The 17,313-nt window shown below is 36.7% G+C and overlaps 1 protein-coding gene across 2 annotated transcripts; it reads left to right on the top strand.

Moving 5' to 3' along the window:
• Window positions 1–1,948: 1,948 nt before the first annotated feature.
• On the top strand, window positions 1,949–16,371 carry IAPP (islet amyloid polypeptide). 2 transcript variants are annotated; one of them, XM_090146089.1, is made up of 4 exons: window positions 1,949–2,133; window positions 13,476–13,572; window positions 13,713–13,847; window positions 16,062–16,371. In XM_090146089.1, exons 2-4 carry the CDS (start codon window positions 13,493–13,495, stop codon window positions 16,252–16,254), a joined length of 408 nt encoding a protein of 135 aa, XP_090002215.1. In that variant the 5' UTR covers window positions 1,949–2,133; window positions 13,476–13,492; the 3' UTR covers window positions 16,255–16,371. The 2 variants fall into 2 exon arrangements, with proteins under 2 accessions (XP_090002215.1, XP_031453652.1); XM_031597792.2 differs by lacking the exon at window positions 1,949–2,133 and adding an exon at window positions 12,855–13,074.
• Window positions 16,372–17,313: the final 942 nt, after the last annotated feature.

Raw genomic sequence — 17,313 nt, forward strand, 5'->3', positions numbered from 1 at the left:
TTCAGTGTGAAACACATCCTTCATTTAAGTCAGTTTAGTCATTTGGGTAAACAGATAAATTCACATCTTTTTTACAAGTAGGATTAAAAATAATGAGGTAACTAATTACTAGCAGAGGGCAAATAGAGTATCTGTCAGGACTTTTAACTAATTTATCTTAGTAGCTGCAAAAACCACTTTAAAACTAATCACAGTTCAAACTGTTACCCAAATGTAAATGCTGGATTGAAACAAAGGAAAGGAAAAGATTCTCAGGGCGAAACAATCAGATACTTACAGTTTTGAGAAGATCTTAGGAAGAAATGACTGATATTGCACACTTAGACTTTGGCTTTTATTCTGAACAGTTAAAAATTAACCCAAGTATAATTTACTGCAGAATTTTTTCTTTTGGCACTTACAGATGTACATTTCAGAGAATCCACATAGATACAAAAGACACAGGCTTAAAGAGTGTACAGAACTATGTACATTTACAGGATGAGGCAATGTCCGAGCAAAGGATGACGAGAGGTCAGACTGAAAGACAGAAGTGAGTCTAAGTTTCTCACATTTAGGGAGGTTGTTTAAGCTGAGTTACTAGATGGAAAGCAGAACAAGCATAATCACTGGCTATGTTTTGATTTCTCGGAATTATTTGGAAGAGATTTGGTAGCTCTTTCCAGGCGGCATAAAGGACTTGCTCTGAAGAACAGTATATAATATCACTCTCCCCAGCATCTCCAGCTGCAGGTCTTTTGTGTTTCTCCTTAGTATAACTAATCTTCCTGGATCAATTTTTGAAGTATTTAACTTTAACTACATACTCAATAATGTAAGTGTTGTCAGTTCTAAAAATGGGCAAAGATCCTAATAACTAGGCACTGCAATATCCAGTAGGGTCACCCTCGCTTTCAGGACAGTAGTTGGGTGATGTCAGTGCACTGTGCAGAAGAGAGGTACAAAAGCTGCCCGTGGTCACACACCGCTGGGGCAGTGCTGCACGCTGGGTGCTGCTAGTTATTGATTAGTGGATGTTACGAAACCAAAGAGTGGAAGGTCATGTGACTGTGATCAAAGCAGGAAGACATCAGACATGGGACCCTCATCTACTGGTGCTGAAGCATGCTTCACCTGTGGCCCTAAGTATCTTGATGGCATATAGTCGTGTATGTTTCTCACACACGAATACACATGAAAAAGCCTAAATGCAAGGTCTACAAAGTTTGGTGAGGGTGGGATTGGGATTAATGAGCCCCTGGCTCTGAGTGCAACATCCTTGGACAAGGCTTCTCAGCTTTTTTCTAGCTGAAGGAGCACCCAGCTTTGCACCCTGGAATACAGTATGCCCTTAAGGTTTGTCAGCTTGAAGTGGGGAAATAGCAGACCAGCAAAGTCTCATGTACTTAGAAGTATACTGCTGTACTGAAAAACGCTTTAATTCAAGTTACTAGCCTTTAGGCCATCTAGGCCTTCAGCACTATATGGTCGTTTTTTAGAAGTTCTGCTGATGACCTAGAGACCAGCAGTGACTGAGAACCCCAGTCTGCTCAGTGCGGCACCACAGCAAGAGGTGAGGCACTGTTCTCCATTGTTTCTTAGAATAAAAACTGACAAAGGTAAATTACTGAGTGCATACCTTCTCAGTTGTCACACACTAGAAAACATCTCAAGAAAAAACCTTTTAACATTCTTCCAGTGTGAGAAAACCTTCATTCTCCCTCAGAAGACATACATTTCGCAAGAGTTACAGCCCTGCTTTCTGTTCTTTCTTCATGATGGCCTCCAAATTATACCTGATGACTATCTGTACTGAAATTTTGCTTATATAGCATAACTAAAATTCAAAATTCTGTTTCTACCATTCATTTCCTTAAACCAAAATCTGAGGTAAAATATTATTTCCCATTAAGATATTTTGAAGGTTTTCTTGTATTTTATATTTTCCTCACATACCTATTGCTTCCAATGGAAAATACTCCTTTTTGTTTGCAGAACAAAGTACAATGAAAAAGCAAGACTGAACAGAAGTAGAAAATGGCTGAGTATAAATCTGCCTTAACTCAGTATGATCATCCTTGCTTCCCTAATACAGCATCTAAAGGTGATGAAGGATGAGGACACTGCCCACCAAAAGAAAAGTTCTTCAACAGTGTAAGTCAATGACTTTGTAGTATTCGTTCAGCTGCAAAGTGAGTTCTCTCTTATATCATCACTGGGTGCAGAAGCCCTCTGTTTGTGGCTATGTCTCATTTTATGTAAAACAGAAGTCCTGGCATCATTAAAGCATTACTCCTGCTTTTACATTAAAAATACCAAAACCTCAGTAGTCTAATTGGAATAATTAGCTATAAAAATCTGACTGCCAGTAACCAAGAGAATTGGTTAGGAAAGTGCACTTAGAACTTGATACCTATTTATTGTAATTGATTGGAAAGCAGAACATTAGATCTCATTTTAGCTGATCTTTCCCCCATACTTAGCTATTACAAAGGTTAGTATTCCTTTCTTCCCTCTCTGATTCCATCCATTTTTAAATATTTAATCTTATATATATTGGTAGGATATATTCTACATATATTTTATAGTTTAAGCAACGTTGTTTGCAGAGAATAAAGTCGTCATGATTTTGACTACAGAGATCCCTATTTTCCAATCATGTTATCCATCACACCTATTTAAAAGTATCGAGGTGACAAGTGCTCTCTTTCCTTTAGAAATAATAAAAAAAAAAAGATAAAGCAGCAGAAGAAAATACTATCTTGTCAAAAGCCGAAGTACTCCTCATGATGATAGCTTTAATTACTGCATACTTTATCTCAATTGACTGTTGTAGTTTAACGATTCACATTTTCTAATATTGATATTGCCCATTCCAGAAGATTTCTTCTTGTATGTACTACCCAATTAGATCAGTTCAAACTAACATACTTGCAAAGAGCTTTAAAATAGGGACCTATGTGCTGAACCTTCTAAAAAGTCAAAGAAATTTAACTTACTGATGTGATTGGGTATGAATTGAGCTTATATTTATGTGAAAAATTAAGAGATAGATGTTTCAAAGGCATAATCTTCTGGATAGGTACATGTGCACATGTGCACATACACTAATGAGTCTTACCAAGAACAGTTTGCATTCATGAAAGATTAATACAAACTTTCTCTTTGGTAGTGTTCTGTTTTTCTGTGGCACCATGAGAAGGGAAGTACTTACTGAATGATATGAATCCTGGCTTCATAGACCAAAGATCTTAGAGACTGCTGCTTACAAATCAACAAATGCTATATATCCATATTATTAGCTCTACAGCCCTAGAGGAAGGCAAGTGCCTTTTACTCAGAAAACCAAATAAATTATTCTACTGAAAATAGTGTTTTCCCAGAAAAGAAAAATAGACTAAAAATATATTTATTTTTTTGATTTTTAGCTACCTGTGAGTGCTACAGAGCTTTTATATTTTCTCAAGCATTTTGAAAGCTGAAGGATATCAAGGGAACATTTTATGGCAAGTGCACATTCTCAGTTTTAAAGTAGATAATTGAAGCCTACTTTATATGGTCTACGGGTATAAAAACGAGCCTGAAGTGACACATCTCTAGGGGCCATACTTGAGCAGTTTGGTGGATGGACTCCTTCAGTTTCTGAACATTTTCAGTGGTTGGATGTGCTTAGGTGCCACTGGGAGGCACTCACTGTGCATATCTTGACCTTTATAACTTGCTTTTATTTCACCTCAGAGGATTCAGTGGGGGGACTGAGACTCTGTCTGAAGGTGAGAAGTCACTCCCAGTTCTTTCCCAGGTGTCAGCAACACGCACACATTAAATTCGACTCCAAAAATGATCAGAGCAGAAATTTGAAATTCACATGAGTTTGTAAATGTACGTTGTTTAATATTCACTGAGTTCATGTAAAATTCAGTAAGCATGGAATTCAGTATTTTTCTCTACTGTGACTAATTTACAGATAATGCAGTATTATAGAGCATCTCTGATGTCCTGGAGTATTGAATTTTCATCTACCCCTATCTCATTTGCACTGAGTTCACTCCTTCCTGCACTATTCGTCTACCACTTGAGAAATTGAGAATTTACATATATCCTTGTATCTGTGGACAGATCTTGTTTGAGGGACACTTGTCATTCCAGTGCTTCAATAAAAGGAAAATACCTTGAGAGAGTAAAATATTTGTATAGAATCAGGTATACTCTATTCTTAGCAAGTAGTTTTGTTGAAAATCCTCATATAGACTCTCTCGATAAGTAGTAGAGACAGATATTTCTAGAGAGCAATTTATCTTATCTTGAGACAGCTGTCTAAAATGAGTGGGAGGAAATGGCCTCTGGAGGTGCTTCCTTTTGATTTGAAAGCCTGAAGAACTAGCTTAGTCTAGGTAACTAACTTTTAGACAAGTAAAAATCAGGTCAAATGACGCCTATCCTTGATCTCTCTGCTCCTTATGTCATTCTAGACTTACTTGTCTTGGCCAAGGAACAAAAAAGGCTGCCAGCGAGTAGCTCCCTAAGGTCAGATCCCCTTTACAATTGCTTGTGGAGCTCAATTGAAAATTCAGATTTGCTCTAAATTTTCGATTAAAAAGCAAGAACAACTATTGGTCTTAAACCAATTTTATAAATAACGATTAATTATCTACTCAGGATACACACGTGACTTTTGGCCCCAATCTAAACATGACACATCATTTTGGAAACACTGAGGACTAAATTGCTCTTTTCTAGCAGTGTGGTAGTATCCAACCACAGTCAGATCTTATTTGGGAAAAGCAAGACATATGAGCTATGTCTCTACAGAACTAAATACCAGAGCAATCGTGGGTTTCACATCCTACAGGATATAGTATAGCAAGCCAGGTAAGGATGTGGTGACACATTATTTTTCTGGTCATGTCCCCCACCAGCTCTGAGCTGGACTAAATCCAAACAATGCCTTTCTCAGTTGTGTCTCCTGAGATCTTCTTCCCTATTGCAGGCTTATCAGGAGACACAGTAGAGCTTAAAATGTTAGTCCTCACTTGTACTGACTGGGACACTGGCCATCTAGCACTGTTCTAGTTGCATAGCCATGCTATTTTCATTCAAACGGAGGCTAATAGAGACAACTTCTAACAGGGAGAACGTGGGATTTTCTTTGTTGTCCTCTGGTCTTGGTGCACACTCCAAAAGCTTCATTGCAAAATTAAACCTTTGAACAGAACATCCAAACTGAATCTGAAAACCTCATGACCTTTCAAAATGTTGTTTTTGCTTTCAGTTGCTCACACAGGTCACAACATCTGCTCAAACCAAATAAATCTTCTCCCAGTATTTTGGGAACCTACTTTCTCAGAAGATAGAGATGAAGAATGCAAAAATAAAGAAAGATATAATAACTTAGTGCATTCTTTAATTAACAATGTATTTATTCTAGTAGTGGATATACTAGACTGAGATATACTATGGGAAGCCAAAGGAGAATGAGAATTGCACTGGCCAATGAAGAGATCTACAAATGAGAGCTTGATTTATCCAAGCTAGGCAGAAAAGAACCCAGCTCTGTTTAAAAAGTGGAGCTTTTTTTTTTCTCTCTGCAAATGCAGAAATACAGAAATGTACAAGTCCTTCTGTTCATTTTGTACCTAAAGTCAGAATTAGTTTAAACATAATATGGCATTTTCTTTTCTCTCACCTCATCAGAGTACATTTGTCAGCTACAAGACTAGGTGAAGATTCAGATCTGCCTTTCATTCTTGACTCTAACATCGACTCTGTGCATTCCTCTTAAAATCAACATCATCTCAGTTTTTTCCCCTGTAACACAAGAACAACACAAAGAAGTCATTTATAGCATGCATTGATACCTACATGGAGATAACACTGTCGATGTGCAAAACGCTAATGGTTGTTTGTTTTCATAATGAACTATATTTATTTAAACTAACAATACTGTCATAATACTGTTTCTTTCTTAAGAAAACAGTTTACCACATTGATTTCCACACATATGAATGCGTTGTTTCTTGGTTTTGGTTGAGCAAAACAGGCTCAGGTCTTTCAGGCTTGCGGCAAACTTTAAAAGGACATAAAATTCTTCATTCTCCAGAAAATCTGCCACAAGGCTGGAAGACATTCTGTTATACAAACTTCTATTTTTAAATGTTAGAAAACATAAATGTTCCAACTGTCAAAACAGCTTTTCAGAATAAATTAACTACTTAAAACAAGATGTTGAATAGCTAATAATATGCTTTTGGGCAGTACCTCCTTTTAAAAGTACAGATGGATTTGTTGTGTGTTCAGGTTGTCAGCTTTCCACTAACAAGGCATACTGGCTCATGAACGTGCTTTAAGAGAAGTTAAAGGAACAAATGTACTGTAGGTTGACTGGCAGTTCAAAGGCTTCAAAGACTCTCTGGAGCCTTTTCCTCTAAAAAAAATGACATTAACTATGATTCATCAATCAGTGGCTTATGTAACCTGAAAGCATTTCACTTTTGCTATCCATCAAGTCCCCAAGTTTCTTGGTATGTGATAATACTCTTTGTGTGCAGAGATACCATCACACAGCTGGTTATATAGCAGTTACTAGAAAATGCTTAAAGGTGATACTTCTGGCCTTTCTAAGAGAACTCTGAATGTGGACCTCAGTCTTAAAAGGTGAGAAATATCCTCATCTAAGACGGGAAACTCGAGGAATATGGGTGACATTTCTGGGAATAGGGCACATAGCTTTGCACCTACCTTTGAGCACAACTTTCTAACTACTGACACCTCGTTTCTTTTATATGGGCAATTTTCATAGGATCTCCCTTTCTTGCTCAGAAAGGTTTAAGTTGCATTAATTATACCTCCTCTTTTGACAAGGAAAATTAACTGACTTCAGAAAACTATTTTTCAGATTTCATCATTAAAAAAATACTTCACCTCCATGGTGGCCACTTATTTATGGTTCTTTTAACAGTTGTTTAATCAACCACTGCAAACTATTGCAAGCATTATAAAAGGCAACAGGACAACACATAACCTAGAGTAGTAGTCTGTAATGATTCATTACAACTGTGGAGAATACTATGAGAGTTTATGACTACTGCTTATTAAACACTTTAAGAATGTCTCGAACTTTTGTTGACGTGAAATTATATGAACTGTTATGTTATGTTGATGTGGAATTACATATAAAGCTGCTAAAGTTCCTAATTTTTTCACACAATATCAATAAGCATGAACAATGTGGCAATTTGAAAGTTTCTGGAAATGAAATTAGTGATTTCCAGCCTGGAGAAATGCATCAGGAAGGGCTGTAGTGCTTCTGAGAAGGGTAAAAAAAGGAAGCCCACAGTCACTAGGATCATAGACGTAGCCAGAAGTTTATCACTGGCTATGAAGACCACCAATCTAGGCAACAGCTTACACAATACAAAAGGCTCTGAACCCAAAAGAAGAGCTCATGCTATCCATTCTAAATAATGTTTAGTAAGTACTCGACACTCATGGATTTGAAAGATTTCAAATTCTTAATTGTGTGCTTCTCTGCTGTTCTGCACAGTGTTCTTTTTCGTATCAAATGCTATGAAAATGTGTATTTTCATCTTAGTCCCATGAAAACTGTAGCATTTGTTGGCACAATAAGCGTTAATATGAAATTATTTTAATGTGTTGACAACATAAAATTTCCAGAGCCTAATTTTCTTGCAGTAATATAGTGCGTTCAGTTCTGCACTGGGTACTTGTTCCAGTTTCTTGCAGAAAGCATCACTTTTTGAATCAGCCACAACACTTGTGGTATGTCTTCTGTTGTCAGGGCAGATCTCAGCCAAAAATGGAATGGTGGGTAATCAGATGGAAACAAGCAGTATTTGGTGTAAAAGACATGACTATAGAAGAGCCAAAATGCACTAATCCTGGTACATATGCTGAATTACTAATGAATTTTTAATAACTTCTTTTGGTAGAGAGACAATTTAATGTACTGATTCATGTTCCCTGTGCATATCAAAATCTTTTCTCATCTCCAAGTATAATGAAAAGGTCAGGTCTTCTGCTCACATATACAACAATGCAAGAATACAGTAAATGCAGCCTTACTGCACTTCTCTTTGAAGGAGGGCTATCTTCTTTTACAGCTACATGTGTTGACATACCATAAATAAGTTAATTTATGTTTCATACTGTTGTCAACGAAAATCCTCCTACGTAAACTAGTATGCTGCATTTGCCCCTACAAAAAAATTATTACTTACATGACTGATTCCCAGTTCAGCACAACTCGCTCCTTAAAACAGGAGAAAAAATGCCACTATTAATGGCAGAGCTGTCAAGACAGCATCATCTGAAAGACTCAGAGTGTTTCAAGACAAAGCCAAATTGTCAATCTCTTGCTGCAGCTTGCAGAGGGAGGAAAAAAGAGTCTGATTGTTGAAAGTGAAATAATGGAAAAGAGAACTTAGTTTAAACTTATGCACTGAATCAGGTAAGAAGGGTTGATGTGATTCTGTGTAGATTTTCTTTGAAAACCATCAGTGTCTCTTACTCCATTTGCTCTGTACTTTTTAGGTATGGAGGGTAGCTCCTGGTCTCACAGAATCTTCTACAGATGCCTATGCTAAGTTGTTGGGGTGGAGAAGAGAGATTGGGATTTCTCACTGTAACACTTAGTAAATCAGAAACAGTACTTCTTCACAGACCTAATTCCTTAATCTTTTTTGAGGTGCACATGCAAGTTTGCCTATTAATAAGAATCCATATACTATTGTACTGGTGGTATGTACCATATTACAGCAATATATCCAAAAGCTGAATAGCTTTCTATAGATGAATTCTTATAGACAGCTAGTTAATGGCTGTAACAGATAGCAATGGACAGCTTAGATTTAGAGAAAGGAAGAAGGGCAGTAATATTTCATGTTACCTAGTCACCCTTAGTACTGTCTAGAGCCCTAGTAAGTAACATTGATAACCAAAGGAGAGCTCAGCTTTTTCTTCTGTTTCTGGAAATGAGTTGCAAGACAGAGAAAAAAATGTCAAGAATTTAAACTATTTGTTGTATTCAAAGGTGAGTTGTTAGACGCAAGCCAGTAGGAGCCCTGCAACTAAAGCTCTATAAAATCTAAGCAGGACTGGCATTAGGAAATATAACTCACCAATCGTTGTGCTGTCAATTCTGACTTTTCTGATCTAAACACAGGATTCATTCTGCTTGGTTGGAAAATTCCCAACTATAGGAACTGATTCAGCACAAACTCTCCTGAACTTACACTCTGAGCAGTCATTTGCAACAGCCTTTGTAGCTACATCATTGTTCTGTCCATGATGTGAGCTTAGTAGCATAACACAAAGGCCAGATTTAAGGTGCTGTTACCTATCCAAATTACTTCATTCCATTTGCTAGTCAGTTCCATGAATGGCCACCATTTCTGAATTACCTCAGGTGGGTGGTTGGATGATTTTAGAGTTCTTTTCCAAGCTTGGTGATTCTGTGATTCTATGATTCTACGATTAACTTTGTCTCCATTAGCTCTTCTGCTGCTGCTGCTTCCTGAACTCTTCAACAGAGTTAACTCCAGTTTAGGGATCAACAAGAAGAGCTGTTTGATTTTCTGTCATTGCTTAAATGGCCCATACCAAGAAGGAATAACAAATGTTAACTTCAGACTAATGCCTAAAGTTCTTCATTTTTTGTTTTAATACAATAGACAAACTAAACTGTGAGTTATTCATTCATGTCTAGTTCCTGGTAACTGAGCAACAGTGTAATTTACTGAAGACAGCCAACTTATACAGCAGAACGACATCTGGAAAAGTGCATGTAACAGCTAATAAGGTTTTTTCTGACTCTCACAAATAGAAAAGGGACATTCACTATGAAAAGACTGTAAGAGTGCCATTAAAATTAGTAAGCAAATATGAAATGCAGAAATTAAAAAGCAGTCATTAAAAGTGGAAAATGGCTGTCCAGAAGGTGTCAAGAATGGCCAAAGAAAAGCAGTAAATGAGAAAAAGAGGCAGACAACCTTAAATGTCAGGTTACTGGGGACTTAGGAAGTTAAAGAACCATGATGGAACTCCTTTCACATACCTTTATACACCTCTGATGTAAACATCTACAAAGGAGCAAGGCTGTGCTGATAGTCAACAAGAAGAAACAGGCACAAATCTGAGCTGTTTTAGACTCCCACATTAGAAACACATACTAGAGCACTCTCTATACAGCTCTATACATTTAGTTAGAAAAATCTCACTCCCCAGTACATAAGAGCAGCAAACACTTGAGACAAGACTGACTCCCTGTTCCTCTGCTGCCAGTGCACTACATCGCGGAGCAGGTTCATCCTCTTGCAAGTCAAGATATTTTACACAGGAAGTTTCCAGAAAGGATTGGAGTATTGACATAGCATATCCTCTGGATTCTCTGTAAATCTCAAATCTGGTGTTCTCTTACCCTCATATAGGCACAGTATTTTAGACAATTATTTTTATGTGGATTTAAATGCCAGTACAAATACATACAATTATCATGTAAGCACCCAGGATAGAGTCTGTCCTGTGTTTCTTTTCTAAGAATACTCAATACTTTCCCTTAGCAAGATAACATTTGTTATGTCCAGTAATTAAGGTGGTGTTTTGTTTTGAGATCAGGGTTATTGAACTTCATCAGTGTTAAAGATAGTTTTGAAACCACTTCAATTGAATGGTAGTAACTGCATGGTACTTTGGGCCAGGTTCTTGACATTTCAGACATGAATATTTCTGCTCTAAGAGATATTCTATGATTTCAGATTTCATTCTTGTTTGTGTGCAAAAGCACTACTTCTGCTTCAAAGAATGTGCAACAGAAGAAGTAATGTCTTTGTTTTGTCAACATTACACCTGAACAAAAAGCTGGAGAGACTTGTCGCTAATTCTGGCGAAATGCAATCCGACCCAGGAGAAAATGTAAGGGGCATCATGAGCACAGCTTCATTTCTACAATGCAATCAAGAATACCTCCTTTCCATAAAACATTAGGTGCTCCCCATGACAGCTGGAATTGGGATCTGAGATTTAATGCTTCTTTGAAAATCTTGTTTAACTTTTCTTATGTCCCATAGCTTGATTCAGTCTTGGTACATCCCTTACATGCCTTAAAAAGTAACTGATTCTGAATAATGAAACCAATCTTCTAACATCTCAGATCGGAACTGCATCTGATATATCCACAGCTTTTCAGGAGCTGGAATAACCTGTGGCTGCTTTTTCACAAGCACTGAGCATGTAAGCCACTCCTGAGAGCCAGCAGGACCCGAACCTCTTCCCGCTCCAGAAGAAGTGCACTAAGGTATTCAAGTTCAATGTTGAAGCTGTGAATATGAGCTGCTGTTAATTATCAGCCAGATTATTGGCGCAATTATTTTTTGGCACAGTTCTATCTCTATAAAATGGGTCTAATTATGTTTTCAGTTCAGGGGAGTGAAATGACTTCAGTGATACAAAATGCCACAGTGAAAATGACAGCAGAATGTTTTTTCATTCCAGTCAAATGCTATAGTGAAAACATCAATAAGAACTCCACGGAGAGATAAACTTGTCTCTGAGTTGCACAGGACACACTGTCATGGTGAAGACATAGCAGAACTATTCTTACTTCTTGCATACTTGCGTCCATCCAGGACGGAAGGAGAGGAACCTAGGGGGAAAAAAAAAAGAAAGTACGTGATCATATCATTAAAAACAGACAGCAAAATATTCAAGAGCAGAATCCCACTTTTTATAACAACATTTTGTCACTTGCAAAAATCTTATTGACAGACTAGCTACTATATTCACTGTGAGAGGATTGTATCCTGGCTAAATATCCTTTCTGCATTCAGCCCAAGTAGCACAGATGACCAAAGAGAGGCAACAGTGGAACTTTGGTTATTTCAGTACAAAATCTGCTGTTGCAGACTAAACTGACAAAGGTGGCTTCCAGTTAAGGCAATGCACTTGGCACTGAGGCAGTTAGGAATTAACTCCTGTTGTCTGGCAGTACAGAAGATGCATGTGACAACTTCCTAGCACAGAAAACTTCAGCTGTGCTTCTTTGTCAACATCTTAACCCCCATAAGTAACTGAAAGACCAATTTTCCAAATGCATTTGGGCACCTAAAGGTACACCTGAAGACAATCATTGTCACCTGCCTAACTCTCACTGAAAAATATGCAGTCAGGTAATTATTTTATTTTTCATTATCTAAAAGAAAAAAAAATAAACCTAGTCTCTTAAAAACTGTATATTTTTTTCTCTGAACAGTACTCTGGGGACACTAGAAATAAATGTACACAGGCAGCCTTTGTTTCGACATTTCCTAGCTTTTTAATATTAGTCTTTACCTTCCTAAGAATACCATCTGAAACAATGAATCTACCAGTGCTAACAAAAGATTTTACATTAACGAGAGAATTTTCATTCATATTCATAGTTAACCAAAAAATGAACATGATCTCTATGTTGTAACCCTGAATGCTCACGCTATCTGTCAATTTAAACCATTTCCCCTCTTTTCTTATGCTTCACTTAGCTTTCATCCCTTCAAACGTTTTTCTATTTTGATCATCGTATCCTTCTACAAGCAACCTCTTCAACATTGTCTGTTTTCTAATAAGTCTGTTTTCTTATATTTCAGTGATCCGATGTCTCATTTACTCCAGCTTTCCCTATAACTTATGTTACCTTATTTAGCCCTTGAAAACACCCACGGGGAATATTACCTCAGCATCTTATCACAACTCTAAAGCTGAAGCTATGATTCTGATGTGCAATATGCTATTATCTTCAGGAAGGCATCCTGCATATACTAGGCTAATATTTACCAATGTGCTAATGTAACGATGACCAAGCTGCCTCTGCTCCTCTCTGGGGCACCTTCTATCGAAACGGATGGGAATTAATGACAGTTTCTCTCTGCTGCCTGATGTCAGAGCTGAGAAAGGTGTGAAGGGTATATAAGAGCTGTATTACTTGTCAGCAAGGAAGGGGGGAAAAGGGATACTCCAGAGCTAGGTGCAAGCGTGGAACTGTGGCATGCACCCTTCTCGCTAACGCAGGCGTGCTTCTCCAATTAGCTCCCTGACCATTACAAGGTAAACATTTTCCCTTTTTTCTTATTTAAGATGCAATGCAATAGATGTGCTTTTAGGAAAACGTGTTCCCATGATTAATAAACAGCATTTTTTTCAGGAAAAGGCTAAAATGACTTCAAGGTAAATTGCACCTGGGACCAAAATTTGAGATCAGGACATGCCAGGAAATGCAAACTGGAGATATGGGGAAGGATTGACACTATTAGATGAAAAATGAATGCTTACTGTTGAGAGCTTTCTGTCTGAATCTGCCTGTCACTAAACTTGCGGGAATCATTTTTTCACTCTAGCCTATGAAAAAGACCAGCTGCTGTTGATTTAGGACAGAATGGTCATCAGTCACAGGACAGGCTGTGGAGTATTTGGCACTGCTCTCAATTCTCAATCATTTTTCTTTTCAGAAAGTTTGGAAGCAAAGATGTGCAACCAAAAGCTGTCAGTTTTCTTCATCGTACTTTCTGTCACACTGAGCTGTTTGGAAGCTACGTCTATTGAGAAGTGAGTAATAAGTAATCATATTTATTTCTGTATAGGGGTAACTTTTCGATTATTGCATGAATTGTTTTTACTTTCATGTCTAAAATAACATGAGCAGAAATAAAGCTATTCGGTATCACAGAGTATTTTATTGTTTAAAGATTATTATCTGTGAGTGATGATCTCTCTGATGGGACTTCCAAGAGGCAAGAGTGGATACTGCCCATAATGTCACAGAACACACTCTCAGGACTTAGTGAGGAAATGCCGGAACAGCCAGCAGCAAAGACAAAAAGGTATTGATTTCTCATGCTTCTTCTTGATGTGTCACAAGTAAAATGAAGTAAAATTTAAGCCAGTGAGATTCTGTTGAGATTCTTCATGCCTGTTGTCATTTCTCATAAAATACTCTTCTTGTAAACAGAGCCACTCCGTAAGCAGGATAAAAAGTAAATCCAGAGAAAAAAGTTGCACATCATTTGTTACTTCACAATTACAGCCCTTTCATAAATGAAAAAGCTTGCAAATACTACATTACCTTGACAAGTAAAGACTATTGTAAGAGGTTTTTTTAATTTAAATGTCAAATCTCCAAGCCTAAAGGAGAAATAAAAAGAAAACATATCCTACTTAATAACACAAGTGCTTTGACAGAATAGAATGCTTTTAAAATTTACTACTTCCTGAAATTAAATAATATTTCATTAGTGTTACATGCCAATTTAATCATGGGAAGAATGAAGAAAAGAAATTGGCTCTGGTAGAGTTTAAGTAGTCTGAAATACATACATTAACGTTTATAGAGCCCTAAATCCAATTTCAGGTAATGTTTTGACTATAAAATAACATTTCAAAAAGTACTTGCAATTTCTGCTAAATGATAAACAGCACTGAATGCTCAATTTTGCCTTTTGAACAATACTCTTTCAATGAGAGTTCTGCTATAGACAGACTCAGTAAATATATGTAGAGTTATCTGTTTCTTTCTCTCTCAATTTCAATAAATATTATCATATAACAATTTGGTTACCTTCCAAAATAATAATCAGTCTTGACACTGTTTAGAAATCTGGTAACTTCCTGTAAGAACTGGGGTTTTAAACTTGGGGTGACAGGGTCTGATTTGGTACCATTAAAGAACAGGAGAATTCTGCCTCCACTAACAAATGAGGATTTTCATTACAAAGAGTTGCTGTTTGAACCCCATATGTTAAGGGCTTCGTTAAACTCTTTTTAAATAATAGAAATACCAAGAAAAATCTAAGAGGAGCTATACCAAACCTATGCAAACATTTAGTTAAAATATTGATTGCTTAAAAATTGCTGCCTATTTGCTGATCAAAGCTGGTATACTACAGACATTTCTCTCATAATTGCTATTCCATTTGCATTCTTAGATTAGCACAACTAACTCTAAAAGAATAGATGACATTTGAGATAATGGATTTAGTCAATCAATAGGAAAAAGTATTCATTGGTAATTGCTCAGAATTTGAAACTAAAATTGGAACTCTTCACAGTGAATTTCTACTGAAAACTGCAGTCTACTCTATGCCACATTAGTGTGAAGAAACCAAAGAAAATTAACAATAATTCTATAAGCAAGTGGCAATCAAGTATTTTGGTGTAGAGCAGAAGCAGAGTAGTTTCAGAAGAAGTTGTAAAGCCCGTGCTCTTTCAAGCCAATCATTGTATTGTGTTTAAAACAAAAATCTAATGCTGCTTAAGTCCTACACAGTGTCTGTAAATGGCTGGTTCAGAGCATTAAATATTATTTTTAGATAAGGACTCTTCCACGGGAACTCTTTAAAGCCCTATCCAGAAAATGGTTACCTCCTACACAACAGCTGCAGATGTTTTAACAAAGATGTTGCCCCTTTTCGTTATTGAAGAAATCCCTATTTAGAGAGAACTAAATCTTCAGTGGTACTGAAGCCAGCAGCGGTTGGCAACACCTGTCACCTCTCGTGATAGATGGCACAGTTGGGAGAGTCTTTTGGCTCAATCCATTTAACATGGACTGAAAGATCACTGTTTGGTGAGAGCAGGGTATGATTTGGTGGGAAGAAGAGAACTAAATAAATGTTAGTGGTTGCCATTACGTTAGTAATCCTCATGATATCAGCAAGAGCTCTAAATAGACTTAGAAGTTCAGCTTAAAGGTAAACAATTAGTCATTGTTTTCACTCACTGTCTTAACTATACTATCATTACAGGTTTTCTAGATGTAATAAACTGCTATTCTGAATATCAATAAAAATGACATATGACTGTTAATGTCTTTGCATTTAAATAACCCCCATCATTAAAAGTGATAATAGCATACAGTGCAAAAAAGAAAAATTCAGGCACAAAGTAGGTGGAAGGAAGATTGTAATGTTCCTGTATTTGTGCACATATTAAAAGAACTCTCACATTAGCACAGTTCAAAAGCCTTTTAGAAGCAGCACACCTGATTGCTCATCATTTGACTTCATGACCTCATCTCGGTTCTTTTTCTTTTACATTAGTAGTCACCACCTGGAGAAACGGAAGTGCAACACTGCTACATGTGTGACACAACGCTTGGCTGACTTCTTAGTTCGTTCCAGCAGCAACATTGGAGCAATTTATGCACCTACTAATGTGGGGTCCAATACGTATGGAAAGAGGGACACAGCTGGGCTTTTAAGCAGAAAATCCCAAAACACTACAAAGCTTTAGAGTGTTATATAATGACTATCAATACAGTTTTAATTAGGAGCTCAGTTTCTAATGTATCAATAATCTTTTGGTCATTTATTACTTGTACAGTCTTAACAGTGCCTTGTTTTCTTTGTGTACGTGTATGTAATTTATGCATGTATAACATCATGCATAGGCTATTGTTTCAAATCCTTTAAGAACTCCAGAAATCTGCTTGTCAAATTTCTTTGTAAAAAACAAAAAACAAAAAATTATAATAAATGGCAGAACAATTACAACTTTTTTTTTTTTTTTTAATTATTATTATTAAAAGGCTAAAAAATAAACATGATGTGTATGTCTTTATAGTCACGGTTTGGTGAGAAGAAACCATTCATCTTAATTAAGACCAACAAAAAACAGAATGCTAGAAGAAGTTATTTCCTAATTTAGGTAAAACAGAAGAATCTTCTGGTTTGGAAATAGCTACAGAGTCTTTTTTTTCCCAACTGAAAGAACAATTAGATGAGATATTATGGTTGTACAGTCTGATTATTAGACTAGTTAACTGCCTTGTCTCCCTACACCATTATGAGCCTGAAAATAGCAGAAGTAGTCTTGCAGTATAGGCTTCCATACACAATGAGGATAGGAGTTTAAGAGTTTATTACTCTTACTATAAGATGGTATCAGCAAAAGGTAAGCATTATGAGCGTATCTTCATTTCAAATATGAATAAAAGAAAATCATTAATTAAGCTGGTAGAAATACCTCTCTTTGAGTATTCCTTTCCTTGAACTTAAGTAATAAAAAGAACAGAAAAAAACAAATGGCAATTCAAGTATCAAAACGTATCATAGATGTAAAGTAAATCTGCCTTCTGACATACAAAAATTTCTACCAACATTCAAGAAAACTAGAGATGGGCAGATCTTAATGGAATTCTGACACTGTCATTTCCTCTTACCACAGTCCAGTATCAGCACATGCTAAGTAACCATATTTGTTCCTTTAAAATGCTAAGTGAACTTTCACAGAGATAACATAACATCAATGGTTGTTTCATCCAGTACTTTCTCAGTGGAGACTTCGCTATCA

This window comes from Phasianus colchicus, chromosome 1 (assembly GCF_987193195.1).
Source record: "Phasianus colchicus chromosome 1, bPhaCol1.hap1.1, whole genome shotgun sequence".
NCBI classification, from domain to species: domain Eukaryota; kingdom Metazoa; phylum Chordata; class Aves; order Galliformes; family Phasianidae; genus Phasianus; species Phasianus colchicus.

Bases quoted from the DNA above. Each gene is read 5' to 3' on its own strand.
- IAPP (XM_090146089.1), top strand. From the start codon at position 13,493: ATGTGCAACCAAAAGCTGTCAGTTTTCTTCATCGTACTTTCTGTCACA. The intron at 13,573-13,712 runs GTGAGTAATAAG...TATTGTTTAAAG, and splicing joins GAAGCTACGTCTATTGAGAA to ATTATTATCTGTGAGTGATG. The intron at 13,848-16,061 runs GTATTGATTTCT...CTTTTACATTAG, and splicing joins CCAGCAGCAAAGACAAAAAG to TAGTCACCACCTGGAGAAAC.